The sequence below is a fragment of the Alosa alosa genome, chromosome 6 (genome assembly GCF_017589495.1).
Source record: "Alosa alosa isolate M-15738 ecotype Scorff River chromosome 6, AALO_Geno_1.1, whole genome shotgun sequence".
NCBI lineage: Eukaryota > Metazoa > Chordata > Actinopteri > Clupeiformes > Clupeidae > Alosa > Alosa alosa.
In genome coordinates, this window is record NC_063194.1 from 35,923,344 (window position 1) to 35,938,343 (window position 15,000).

General features: G+C 44.9%; 1 protein-coding gene across 1 annotated transcript in view; it reads right to left on the reverse strand.

Annotated features, from left to right (window-relative positions):
• LOC125296862 (zinc transporter ZIP11-like) overlaps positions 1-12,495 on the reverse strand; it is a gene marked incomplete in the record, with an annotated part of 51,936 nt that extends 39,441 nt beyond the window's left edge. Inside the window, 4 exon segments of the mRNA XM_048246976.1 lie at positions 6,475-6,539; positions 11,388-11,426; positions 11,593-11,712; positions 12,297-12,495. Of these exon segments, the coding sequence (XP_048102933.1) occupies positions 6,475-6,539; positions 11,388-11,426; positions 11,593-11,700 (212 nt within the window).
• Between the last annotated feature and the right edge of the window lie 2,505 nt (positions 12,496-15,000).

Sequence of the window (15,000 nt, forward strand, 5' to 3'; positions counted from 1 at the left end):
TTGCTATGGCCAAAGGCCACTCGTTAGTTCTAAATGGATGGTTGCTATGGCCAAAAGGCCAGTCGTTAGTTCTATCTCTCCCGTTGTCAAGCCTATCCCGTTGTGAACCTTCTTTGAAACATCGCTATTTTACTTAGCCTACTGACATCCAACTAGCTAAAAGCCACCTCAGTCATATGCTACAATGTTGCTATGTTCTGAACGTCTGTATTTTACAGCTGGGATGCAACGTGAAAGTTAATTTAAACTTCACAATAAGTTCAGTGAATTAATCTACAAGTGTGATACGGACAAAAAAAAATGGATCTACTTCATAGGTGTTCAAATAACATTAATGCACAAAAAACAGTTAATGTACATTCTAAAGAACACAGGACAATGGGAAATTCAACCAAGTCGTGGAATAAGCAGGTTATATTTGATTAGTGTGTGTGTGTGTGTGTGTGTGTGCGTGTGTGTTGATTAGTATGCAGTGGAATAAGCATGTGAGCAGACAGGAAGTACAGCTCAGAGTCTTCACGGTTCACTGAAGGATGCTTCCACTCACTCTCCATATCCTGCTAATTAATTGACCTCCCACTGTATGTGTGTGTGTGTGTGTGTGTGTGTGTGTGTGTGTGTCCGTCCGTCCATCCACATGTGTAATTTCTCCTTCCCTTTCTCTCTCACACACAGACACACACACACACACAGACTGGGACGCAACTACCCATTTGAAGACCCAAAAAGAATCATCCTTGCATGTTTGATCGATAACTCATTTCAGAAGGTTTTAATCTAAATAAAAACTATGAATAGATTCTGCATTGTTTAGATTATTCTTCTAAGTGTGAAATCTGGGGCTGATGCTTGGCATTAGCGCTATATAAACTTGAACGGTACTTGCCTGAACGTTTCTGTGTTAAGTGTCCTAGCTGCACTGTTGATGCAGCGTTCACAGTAGCCTATACGACCCCCGTTATAAGAGAGTGCACACACACACACACACACACACACACACACACACACACACACACACACACACACACACACACACACACACACACACACACACACACACAGTAGCCTATACGAACCCCATTACCAGAGAGCACTTAGATAATGTTGGACTTGAATTTCCCCTGGGGATCAATAAAGTATCTATCTATCTATCTATCTATCTATCTATCTATCTATCTACTTGAAAGGATAATTCCGGTTTAGCACTTTGAGTCCCTTTTCTGGTTTGTTTTGGATGAACTAGAGTAGTGGACACTGAAATTTTGATTCAAAACGAGTCAGAAAGTCGAGACCACTATGGGTAAATAGACAGGTTTCGCAGGTGATTAATAGTGTGAACCATTTTGGCAGGGGTGTTTTAATGAATATCTGCAGAAAGCTGTTTTTGGAGGGAGAAACATTTTGTTTGCATTTGAGTGCTTTATGTTTGCTTGTCAGATTTATTACTTGGTATTAACTGTGAACTTGAATGCTGCTCCAAGTTGCTGCTGGTGTACAATTGTTTATTTTTAATAATAATAATAATAATAATAATAATAATAATAATAATAACAGCAATAATAACAATTCATTACATTAGTTATTTTGTTACATTTTGTCTTAGGAAATACATGTTTAGTTAGGTAAAGTAATGTTTAAGTCTCCCTCATGGTGAGGTATACAATTTATTAATTCAACATCGGTATCGGATCAGTATCAGATATCGACCAATACACAAAGCCCAGGCATCGGTATCAGATACCGACCAATACACAAAGCCCAGGCATCGGTATCAGATACTGACTAATACACAAAGCCCAGGCATCGGTATCAGATACGAACCAGTACACAAAGCCCAGGCATCGGTATCAGATATGGACCAATACACAAAGCACAGGCATCGGTATCAGATATGGACCAGTACACACACACACACACACACACCAATACACAAAGCCCAGGCATCGGTATCGAGACTGAAAGATTCAGATCGGTGCATCCCTAGTAACCACATTGGTAATGAAACCACTGTGTGTGTGTGTGCATGTGTGGCTGAGCAGCGACGGGCGGCATGCATGCTGCAGTGTGGTGTGTGTGCATGGGAGCGAGGCAGGCCGCAGCATGTAACGCAGTGTGTGGTGCGCATGCGTGGGCGAGTGCATGCATGCATGCGTGGTGGTGGTGTGTGTGTGCATGCATGAGGCGCATGGCATGCGGCTGTGTGTGCAGGTAAAAGTACATGTGTGGCGAGGCAGTACGCAGGCTGGCCAGTGTGTGTGCATGTGTATGAGTGCGTACGTGCATGCATGTGTGTGTGTGTGTGTGTGCACATGTGTATGAGTGTACGTGCATGCATGTGTGTGTGCATGTATGAGTGACGCGGCATGCATGTGTGTGTGTAATGCGTACGCATGTGTGTGCATGTATGAGTGCGACGTACGCATATGTGTGCATGTAAGGAGGCGCATGTGCATGCATGTGTGTGTGTGTGTGTGTGTGTGAGGCAGGTGTGCGCATGCATGAGTGCACAGCCGTGTGTGTGTGTGTGCATATTTTGTCTTTGCGTGTGTCTGGGTCTGCGTGTGTGTGTGTATGAGTGAGAGAAGGAGGATTATTTTCTGGCCTGTTTGCTCTACAGCAGCTGTCCAAATACACACACACACACACACACAAAGACCCCCCAGAGCAAAGATTTACCAGTACCAGTCCTTCACTCTCACACACACATCTCTCTCATCTCACACACAGGGACTCACACACACACAAAGACAAAATACACCCTCACAGTGACATCTTAATAAGTCTTTCCTTTGTGTGTGTGTGTGTGTGTGTGTGTGTGTGAGAGAATCACTAGCTGTGAATATTCATGGGAGAAGAAGAGAGGAGAAAAGAGGAGAGAAGAGGAGAGGAGGGGAGAGAGGAGAGGAGAGAGAGAGAGAGGAGAGGAGGAGGAGAGGAGAAGAGAGGAGGAGAGAGGAGAGGAGGAGGAGAGGAGAGGAGGAGAGAGGAGGAGGAGAGGAGAGAGAAGAGTAGAGGAGGAGAGGAGAGAAGAGGAGAGGAGGAGAGAGGAGAGGAGAGGAGGAGAGAGGAGGAGAGAGGAGAGGAGGAGAGAAGAGTAGAGGAGGAGAGGAGGAGAGGAGGAGAGAGAGGAGAGAGAGAGGAGAAGAGGAGAGGAGGAGAGGAGGAGAGGAGAGGAGGAGGAGGAAGAGGAGAGGAGGAGAGAGGAGGAGAAGAGAGGAGGAGAGAGGAGAGGAGGAGAGGAGGGGAGAGAGGAGAGGAGAGGAGGAGAGAGGAGGAGAGTAGAGGAGAGGAGGAGAGAGAGGAGGAGGAGAGAAGAGTAGAGGAGGAGGAGGAGAGGAGAGGAGGAGGAAAGGAGAGAGAGAGGAGGAGAGAAGAGGAGGAGAGGAGGAGAGGAGGAGAGAAGAGTAGAGGAGAGGAGAAGGAGAGGAGAGAGGAGGAGAGAAGAGTAGAGGAGGAGGAGGAGAGGAGAGGAGGAGAGAGGAGGAGAGAAGAAGAAGAGAGGAGAAAAGAGGAGGAGAGAGGAGAGAGGAGGAGGAAGAGAAGAGAGGAGAGGAGGAGAGAAGAGGAGAAGAGGAGGAGAGAGAGGAGAGGAGAGGAGAGGAGAGGAGGAGGAGGAGGAGAGGAGAGAGAGGAGAGAGGAAGAGAGAGAGAGGAGGAGAGGAAGAGGAGAGAGGAGAGAAGAGAGAGGAGAGAGGAGAGAGGAGAAGAGGAGAGGAGAAGAGAGATAGAGGGAGGAGGAGAAGAGGAGAGGAGAGAAAGAGAGGAGGAGAGGAGGAGAGGAGGGGGAGGGAGGAGGAGGAGGGAGGAGGGAGGGAGAGGGAGGAGGGAGAGGGAGGGAGAGGGTGGAGGGAGGAGGAGAGGGATGGGGAGGAGGAGAGGAGGAGAGAGGAGGAGGAGGAGGAGGAGGAGAGGATGAGAGGGAGGAGAGGAGAGGAGGAGGAGAGGAGGAGAGGAGAGGATGAGAGGAGGGAGGGGAGGAGGGAGGAGGAGAGGAGAGGAGAGGGAGGGAGGAGGAGGGAGGAGGAGGGAGGGAGAGGGAGGGATGAGAGGAGGGAGGAGGGAGAGGAGGGAGGGAGGGAGAGGAGGAGGAGAGGAGGGATGGGAGGAGAGAGGAGAGGAGGGAGAGGGAGGAGAGGGAGAGGGGGAGGAGGGAGAGGAGGAGGGAGGAGGAGAGAGGGAGAGGAGGAGAGAGGGAGAGGGGAGAGGAGGAGAGGGAGAGGGAGGGAGGAGGATGAGAGGATGAGGAGGGAGGAGAGGATATATGGCAGCTTCTCAAGTGACCCACATGGTGGGGGGAATGCTTAGCTTGGCGTCAAATGTGAAATAATAATCCAAAACTTTTCAAGAAATAAAGATTCTCTATCCTTCTACACCTAACTGAAAACTATCCTAGATAGTGTATGAATGCAAATCAATGTAAATGAAGGTCCTTTATCCTATATTTTCTTAATATGAATCTCAAATAGCGTGAAAAAAACTGTTCGTTCTCCCGCTGACTAGCGTTTTCCTAATCAAGCACCTCCCTAGGCCGCACTTCCTGTCAGTCTATATAGTCTTCCTGCAGGTGTTGATGAGCACACACACACACACACACACACACACTCACCAGGTATGGGATGATGAGCACACACACACACTCACCAGGTATGGCATGATGAGCACACACACACACACACACACTCACCAGGTATGGCATGATGAGCACACACACACACTCACCAGGTATGGCATGATGAGCACACACACACACACACACACACACACACACACACACACACTCACCAGGTATGGCATGATGAGCACACACACACACACTCACCAGGTATGGCATGATGAGCACACACATACACACACACACAGACACACACACACACACACACACACACACACACACACACACACTCACCAGGTATGGCATGATGAGCACACACACACACACACACACACTCACCAGGTATGGCATGATGAGCACACACACACACACACACACACACACACACACACACACACACTCACCAGGTATGGCATGATGAGCACACACACACACACACACACTCACCAGGTATGGCATGATGAGCACACACACACACACACACACTCACCAGGTATGGCATGATGAGCACACACACACACACACTCAGCAGGTATGGCATGATGAGCACACACACACACACACACACACACACACACACACACACACTCACCAGGTATGGCATGATGAGCACACACACACACACTCACCAGGTATGGCATGATGAGCACACACACACACACACACACACTCACCAGGTATGGCATGATGAGCACACACACACACACTCACCAGGTATGGCATGATGAGCACACACACACACACACACACACACTCACCAGGTATGGCATGATAAGCACGCACAGACACACACACACACACACACACACACTCACCAGGTATGGCATGATGAGCACACACACACTCACCAGGTATGGCATGATGAGCACACACACACACACACACTCACCAGGTATGGCATGATGAGCACACACACACACACTCACCAGATATGGCATAATGAGCACACACACACACACACACACACACACACTCACCAGGTATGGCATGATGAGCACACACACACACACACACACACACACTCACCAGGTATGGCATGATGAGCACACACACACACTCACCAGGTATGGCATGATGAGCACACACACACACACACACACACTCACCAGGTATGGCATGATGAGCACACACACACACACACACACACCCACCAGGTATGGCATGAGCACACACACACACACACACACACACACACTCACCAGGTATGGCATGATGAGCACACACACACACACACACACACTCACCAGGTATGGCATGATGAGTACACACACACACACACACAAACACACACTCACCAGGTATGGCATGATGAGCACACACACACACACACACACACACACACACACACACACTCACCAGGTATGGCATGATGAGTGCACACACACACTCACCAGGTATGGCATGATGAGCACACACACACACACACTCACCAGGTATGGCATGATGAGCACACACACACACACACACTCACCAGGTATGGCATGATGAGCACACACACACACACACACACACACACACACACACACACTCACCAGGTATGGCATGATGAGTGCACACACACACTCACCAGGTATGGCATGATGAGCACACACATACACACACACACACACACTCACCAGGTATGGCATGATGAGCACACACACACACACACACTCACCAGGTATGGCATGATGAGCACACACACACACACACACACACACACACACACACACACACACTCACCAGGTATGGCATGATGAGCACACACACACACACACACACACACTCACCAGGTATGGCATGATGAGGTCCCATGGGGGTGTGGCGGTAAGGCGTTCTCGGAGTGAACCCGATGGCCACGGGAGAGTGCCGGCGCCCGTGCTTGAGAGCTCTCCGCCATCTCGATCGCCGGGGCCAACAGTGACCAGTACGATGCCGCCAGCATCACCTACACACACATACACACAGAATAGGTCACACACACAGCAGCAACCAGTATGAACACGCCAGCATCACCCACACACACACACACACACAGCAGCAACCAGTATGAACACGCCAGCATCACCCACACACACACACACACACACACACACACAGCAGCAACCAGTATGAACACGCCAGCATCACCTACACACACACACACACACACACACACACAGCAGCAACCAGTATGAACACGCCAGCATCACCCACACCCACACACACACAGCTTACCACTTTTTCCAGACGCTATTTTCTCTTTGAACAGTTTAACTTAGAAACTTCATTCAAACTTTGTTCGTGAGGTCTTCAAACAGATCGGTTGGTATGACTTTTCAACTTTGAAACTTTTATACTTTTTAAACTATTAAAGAAAAACTTTTAAAAATCCCCATAGACTTAAAATTGCCGACAGACATCACACACGGCCCGTTAAGCAATTAGAATCCTATGGCAGGTGTTCAGGCCACCTGCAGCCTCAGGCTTTAAGCATAAAATCTGGCTCAATTAAGACTACACATCCTATTCAACTGTTTCCTCTGCCCAAAACTGTTTCAAAATAAAAGTCCCTCACTACAATAATCCACTGTTAAACAATGTAACCCATTAAACTACTGAACTTTTTACATTCAACTTTTAAACGGGTTTACTTTTAAACTATCATTAAACTATCTATCTATTAAACTAGCTTTCTATCAACAACTTTTAAACTATCTACATTCAACTTTTAAACGTTTTAAACTATATACATTCACTAGCTGTCTATCAACAACTTTTAACTTGTCATCAACTGTCAACACTTTTCATCAACTATGACACCTACCCACTGTAGCTAGTTAGCATGGTTAAGAAAGTTAAGATGTTATCATTGCTAGGCAACATTGTAAGATTTTTAACAAACTGCTAAAATGATTAGCTAGGTTAGCTAAGTAACATGGTTAGCATAGTTAACATGTTAGCATGCTGCTAGTTAGCATAGTTAGCATAACTGCTAAAAATGATTAGCTAAAGTTAGCTAAGTAACATGGTTAAAGATAGTTAACATGTTAGTAAAGCATTTTTAAGCAAAACTACTAAAAATGATAAGTTTGGTTAACTAAGTCACATGGTTAACATAGTTAGCATTACAAAGATAGTTAGCATGTTTAGAAAACTGTTTTGAAAATGTTTAGCAAAACCTGCTAGAAAATATTAGTTAAGTTAGCTAAGTAAAGATGGTTTAGCATGTTAGCATTGCTAGCACTACTATAACACATTAGCTAAGTAGCATGGTTAACAGAATTACAAATCTTAGCATAACTGCTAGCAAACATTAGAGCCATTCCAACTTTCAGTTATCGTCAAATATCTACCTATACACAGCCATTAAACTATTTGAATATAAACATTCATTAAACTGCTAGAAAACATTAGCTATAGCATGGTTAGCAGGTTAGCATTGCTAACACTGCTATAAAACATTAGCTAAGTAACATGGTTAACAGAATTACAAATCTTAGCATAACTGCTAGCAAACATTAGAGCCATTCCAACTTTCAGTTATCGTCAAATATCTACCTATACACAGCCATTAAACTATTTGAATATCAACATTCATTCAACTTCCAGTCTGTCAACAACTTTTAAACTATTTACCTTCAACTTTTAAACGGTCTACTTTTAAACTATCATGAAACTATCTATTAAACTAGCTGTCTATCAACAACTTTTAAACTATCTACTGTCTATCAACAACTTTTAAACTATCTACATTCAGCTTTTAAACAGTCTACTTTTAAACTATCAACTTTTATTAAGCTATGCAACCACCATGTCTATCCTAGCATCACCGTAGTAACCATCTCTGTATTATCTGTTTTAACTATACATGATATTTTACATCACAACTTTAGCATTTTCATGCACTGGTAATTCCTTGGAATTGCATTTCTAGTTACATTTGACGTTCCCACCATTTAAATGAGATGACCGTGACCTCTAGATTTTTTTTAGCAGTGGGGGCAGGCCAGTCGTAATAGCCTAATAACAATAACACGGGGGTCGTAATAGCCTAATAACAATAACACGGGGGTCGTAATAGCCTAACAACAATAACACGGGGGTCCGGGGGTGTCTCCCCCGGGATTTTTCTAATCTTTTCTGGGTGCTAATCACACTATTTTAACATGTTTTGAGAGGGACAGGCCCATCTTTTTTCTGACGCACCTCACGTTACCCCATGCATTAACCCAAATGTCACTGCTTAAATAAATGAAAAACATACTGAACATGGACATCGTCATAGTTCACGATGACAATGAAAACGTTGGTTTCTGACAGAAATTACATTTTGTGCCAACATTTTGTAGAAACACAACCACGGCCTTTATTTGGTGAACGGAGGTGCAAATCATCTCCTTTACTTTCTTTGGTTATTATATACCGGTAGTCTACGATTCACTTTAACGTTTTGCCGTCGCCACATTTACAAATATGCAATTTACCTTCGTTAGGCTATCGGTGATACTTTTTGCTTTTTTTGCTCGCAATTGAGTGCGCATTTAATGTAACATGCCACATGATTTCCAAGAGGCCTTTAGACAGGCTCATCTCTGACTTCACTAGACTATTATTGCATTATGTTGTAAGACGTGAAGAAATGAAGGACGTCAGCAATAGCCAGGCTACTACATAGAAATACTTTGAAATTCCCTTTGAGTCGGATCTGCTCCACCTTTTCACCAAGTTTTGCAGAAATTGTGCCCGTGTTTTTTTGCGATATTGTTGACAGAAACTATTTGTGTGATGCAACCTGTTCAATATTATTAGTTCATAAACTCCAACGTGCCAATTTAGTTTGAAACTAAACTATGGCACTTACGGTCAGCTTATGTAGTACAAATGTAGGCCTAATGAATTGTAATGTAGCATAACTTGTTCAATGGGCTGAGGTGCAGTGGCTGCAGGACTAAAGCGAGCGAGAGATGCAAGAGTGGACAACAGCTCATGCGCTTGCTAGAGATTACAATTTTTTTAAAGGGCCAGTACAAAAGACCTTGCGGGCCGGACCCGGGCCGCCAATTGAAGAGCCCTGGTCTAATCCGATTCAATGATCTATGCTAGGCTGGCAAGATGCTAATGGTCTAATCCGATTCAATGATCTATGCTAGGCTGGAGCTAAAAGTGGTATCGCCAGACTCAGAGAACGGCTGGATGAACTGGAGAAAGGTAAAAATCAATTGTTTAACTCAAGGGGAGGTGAAAAATGAGCATAATTCCCCAAATGGTGAAATATCCCTTTAATATAATAAACTTTTAAAAGGAAATCAGGAAGGCAACAAAGACGAGGGGAGGAGACGAGCAGACGAAGGGAGGAGACGAGGAGACGAGACGAGGGGAGGAGACGGAGGAGTTATCCGGCTCCCTCTAGCCTACTGACCCGTTATAATCTGTGAGAGCCAGGCCACTTGGACATACAGTCGGCTGCACTCACTGTGATTTGGACAATAGAGAGATAATGGATAAAGAATATAAAGACTGGTCTTGGCCTTTGTGTAATGGAACTGGATAGTGAGATAGTGAGATGCCGATTAAAACACATCCCACGCAGATAGCTAGGTGGCTACCAGGCTCATGTCACATTTAATTGCAAACAAAATGTCTAGCCGGCATCATGTCATTACATGCAGGAACGAAGGCTGCTTATACCAACTGTAAGACAGTGCACTATTTCTAAATGAGTTAAACAGCACCAAATGAGTAGTATTTCTTAAGAAATCAATATTTTAAAGCATAGGTTCTCAAAATTCGGCCTGGGGGCCAATGGCGGCCCGCGGACACAATTCTGGCGGCCCGCGATAACATCTGATAACATCTGTAAAACTGTTGAAACTGTACAACTGTACTGTGTGCTTTGAAAAGAATGAATCTCCGTTTAGTGGCCGTCAGGTTTTCCTGTGGTGCTTTGGTAGCTGGAATTGGTCCTGAATAAGGCCTATGCTGATAAGAAGCAAGGCACACTGAGACTGTTTGTTCTAAATAAGTTTGTACTTGAAATGGACTGCAACCAGAATAGTTATATCCCAAATGTCTCTGTTGAGGGTAGAGAACCCCAGGGATTGTGTGTGCATTGCAATTTTTCACAAGACAAAGATTTTCACAAGTTTTGCAGGTTTGCCTGTTATTTATTAAAAGCGCAATGTTTGCAACCCTATGTTCTATCATTCATATACCATGATGTGTCCTGTTAATACTATGTACTATCAAATACCATGATGTGTCCTGTTAACACTATGTCCTATCATATACCATGATGTGTCCTTTAAACATTTACTATGTTCTATCAGATAACATGATGTGTATATTCTTTTAGGTGTATCTGACCTTGTAACACCTGTCCATGGACAACATAAGTAAAATAGTTATTTTAGCTAATTCTGGCATATTTACCTTTCATGTTTATTAATATGCAATGTCCATGTCAAATAAACCTTAAATAAATAAACAAACAGGTTCCCCACTGGTCAAACGGGAATAGTGGGTCTCCTGTCTACAAAAACAACACTCCATTGTCCAAAGGGACTTACACATGTCAACTATATTACAAGAGATTCCTTTGTCCCCGGAGCAACTTGGGGTTAAGTGTCTTGGACACAACGGTGGAAGCTGGGAATTGAACCCACGCTAACCCAGAGATACATATAAAGAAAGAGAGAGGTGGAGAGGGAGAAAGAGACGAAGAGAGAGAGAGAGAGGTGAAGAGAGAGAGAGAGAGAGAGAGAGAGAGAGAGAGAGAGAGACGGTGGAGGCAGGGTCCAAGGCGTAAGGTACGTACCCCTGCAGCGAAGCCCAGACTCCCATCCAGAATGCGTTTCTGAGAGAATGACAGAAGAGGAGGAGAGAAACACACCCACACACACAGGGATGTCAGACACAAAGGCTAACCTGCCAGTCACACACACACACACACACGCACACACACACACACACACACACACACACACACACACACACACACACACACACACACACACACACACCTGGCGGCTGGAGAAGACGAAGACCAGGGCAGCACCAGCAGCAGTGAGGGCCCAGGTGAACAGAGTCCCCAACAGCGCCTGAGCCACCGGACTATAGCCTGGCAACATCCTGCCCCTGCCCTGAGAGAGAGGGAGGGGGGGAGAGAGAGAGAGATGGAGAGAGGGGGGAGAGAGAGGGGGAGATGGAGAGAGAGAGAGATGGAGTGAGAGAGAGAGAAGGTTAGAATCCTGTTTGCCTGTTGCACTAGACATCCTGTTTGCAGACTACCCAGTTCCCTGAGTAAACAAGACCGAAGTGACGTGTGCTTACAAGATCATTCATCACGTCAGTTCATAATGTCTACCTGTTTTCAAAATAGTTCTAAGATACTGAACAAGTTTTCCCACTGGCGCTAACATCTATTATTTCTACCTGAACACCGTTACCAAGTACTGTGACTTCTAAATCAGTGTTTATGCCACGTAACGCTAGCCTACAGGCTGGTTTTAAATGAACTTCTTGAGCCAACCATAGACTGTGGAGCCAAAACTTAAATCCCAACTCGGTAGTAGCGTGACCAGAGCTTCGTTGTAGCGATAGTGAGTTTTAATTCTCCTGTGTTTCTAACATGTAGGCTACAGACTGGATATCTTACTAGTGTTTCTTTAGGACGTGCACGGATATCACTATCAATACATGGACTTCTTCTGACTTTGTAGCCTACCGTTCAATTATCTCCTTCTTCAATCTTCTGCACCGAGCGCATCGAGACAAGAAACACAATACACTCTTTGTTGAGCGAAATGTCCCGTCTGCGGCTGTAATGCGTGTAATGTCTGTTATTATGATTATACGCGTTTTGCAACTTACAAATGACTCCCAGACACCGTAAGTTGAAGTCCACCGTATTTACTTCCTACTTCCCTGTACACGTGTCTCGCGGATGCTCTAAGTCCCGCCCTCCCGATAATTGTGATTGGATGCTGCTCAGAACGCCTCTAAAGCCGTGAAAACGTCAGCTGAAACTGGGCATATGTCACTCAACTGATATATGTCAACACGATCTCGCAGTGGGATCTACTGAAACATGCACATTATGTTTTGATCAATCCGTGTTTATTTGGTGGACAAATGACAGATAGCCTACTCTGAGACAAGGAGGCCTAACATTAGCTGGCAAAGATCGTACTGAATTGCAGGGCTCTCAAGTGTTTAGGAGGCAAGAGTGACATTCCCCATCGACTTAGCCCCCATTGATTTAACCTGAATTTCTTTTCAAAGTGCACCAGATTGATGCATTGAAATGTTAAAATATACTGTAACAAACTGCAAAGTTGTCTCAGAATGGTTTTATTGGTTACGCACCAGAACATACAAACGTCATTACACAGGAGGTCAATTAAACAAGCACGATACACAAACAGGGTAGTCACATACAATACACGGGATAAACACATGAGGTACAACATAAAGAAAGACTATACCAGCTAACACATACATGACAAGGTAAACGCAATTACTCATACTAAAACCAACATCAACATTACACACACACACTGCACAGCATTATGGGAGTTCAGTCATGAACCAGCTAGGCCAAAGTCCTTTTAGGCAAGTCCCTCCACTCGGCGGCCATATACCAACGTTTTATGGGCACTCATCGGGCACAGTCTTTGAGTCGAATCCGCGCTGCGGCGCGAAGGTTTCACGACACCAATCTTGCTCCAGCGGCAAGATCACAACACATGATTGGCACGATGTCTTCACAACACACCATATGATTGGCTCAATGTATTCACATCACACCACATGATTGGCTCAATGTATTCACATGTCGACGTTTTGCCGAGGAAGGGGTGGGATATGTGTAGACAACGGCCATATTGGCGTGACAAACTAGCCCCATGCATTTCTATGGAGTATTTTTTGAGTGCTGTGTCTCCACAATAGAAAGTCTCTGGCTAGGCTCAGTTCACTACAATACACAATGTTCTTACGGGGGAGCATAGCCCCTGGACGCCCCTAGGGTGCGCTGTGTCCCAGTGCAGTTTAGGTCTAGTGACACCCCTGGTACAAATCAATATGTGGGCTAATTTGACTGACAGAAGTGACCAAAGAAGCTAGCAATTCTTGTCCAAAAATGTAGGCCTATTGCTACACCACGATACTCAATATGTTATCATTTTTCCCCCATTGCACCAACACTGGATTTCAGGGTTCCCCCACCTGCCAAATCCCACTTTAACCACTGTGTGTGTGTTTGTGTGTGTGTGTTTGTGTGTTTGTGTGTGTGTGTGTGCGTGTGCGTGTGCGTGTGCGTGTGTGCCCAGTAAAGTTCTGGTCCTCCTTCAGACTACAAAGACATTTTCCAGTTTACAGACGCAGTAAACAAGCATTCCATACACTCAGAGGGGGAGGGGCCATGAACTGTGTGTGTGTGTGTGTGTGTGAAGGAGAGAGAGATCTGAGAGAGTGTGTGTGTGTTTATGTAGACTTGTGCGCACAAGAGTGTGTGTGTGTGTGTGTGTGTGTGTACTTCTTTGAAGGTGTGGCTGAATTTTGTTTGTGGATGTGTGTCTTTGTGACTGTAAATGTTTATGTGAGTGTTTGTTGATATAAGAGTGTGTGTGTTTATGTTTGGAAGTTGCTTTAGTTGTGTGAGGACACCATGTGTGTGTGTGTGTGGGGTGTAGCATATGGCTAATAAGCTGGGCTAGCATGTGTAACGGATGCCAGCTAGCTTAACTTGTGGAACGTTGGTAAACCTCACTCCCCGACGCCTCAAGAGTGCTGCTGGCATGTGAGTGGCCTGGGCCCACTTCCCCGAAAGCATCTTAAGCCTAAGAGCGTCGTAAAGTCCCTCTTACGAACGTCTTAAGATTTGCCGACTGTTTCCTAAACCATCAGAGCTTAAGAGCATCGTGAAAAAACACTCAGATCTCACGAAGTGCTCCAGAGTACTCGCTACGGGCTAAGAGCCGCCTTAACAGTACTTCTCACTGAGGTCACCAACAGGACATACAGAGGAATTACAATTTAGAATACATAATCCAATTTACGTTCCCATTCTTTATTGTGTTTACCTGTGATGAATCAGATTTTAGCGTGCAAAATAGCCTACATTTAATGGTCATAATAATGTGATGAAAAGCGGACACAAATGCAATCAAGTTATGAAACGAGACGCTACAGAATAGTTTGACATTATCTTTGCTAAGTGAATATTTTATTAGGCCTATGAGGTAAAAAGCAGAGAAAGCAACATGTGGTTTAGTCTGTAGCCTACTGCATCAAAAATCTAAGCCTACACATTTCCTCTCTTTCTTACTCGACTTCTTTCTTATCTTCAAACGTGTTCTTAAGTGGCACCGCTTAAAAAATTATTGCATGGTGCAACAATCTAATCTTAAAAATAATTACAATTATTT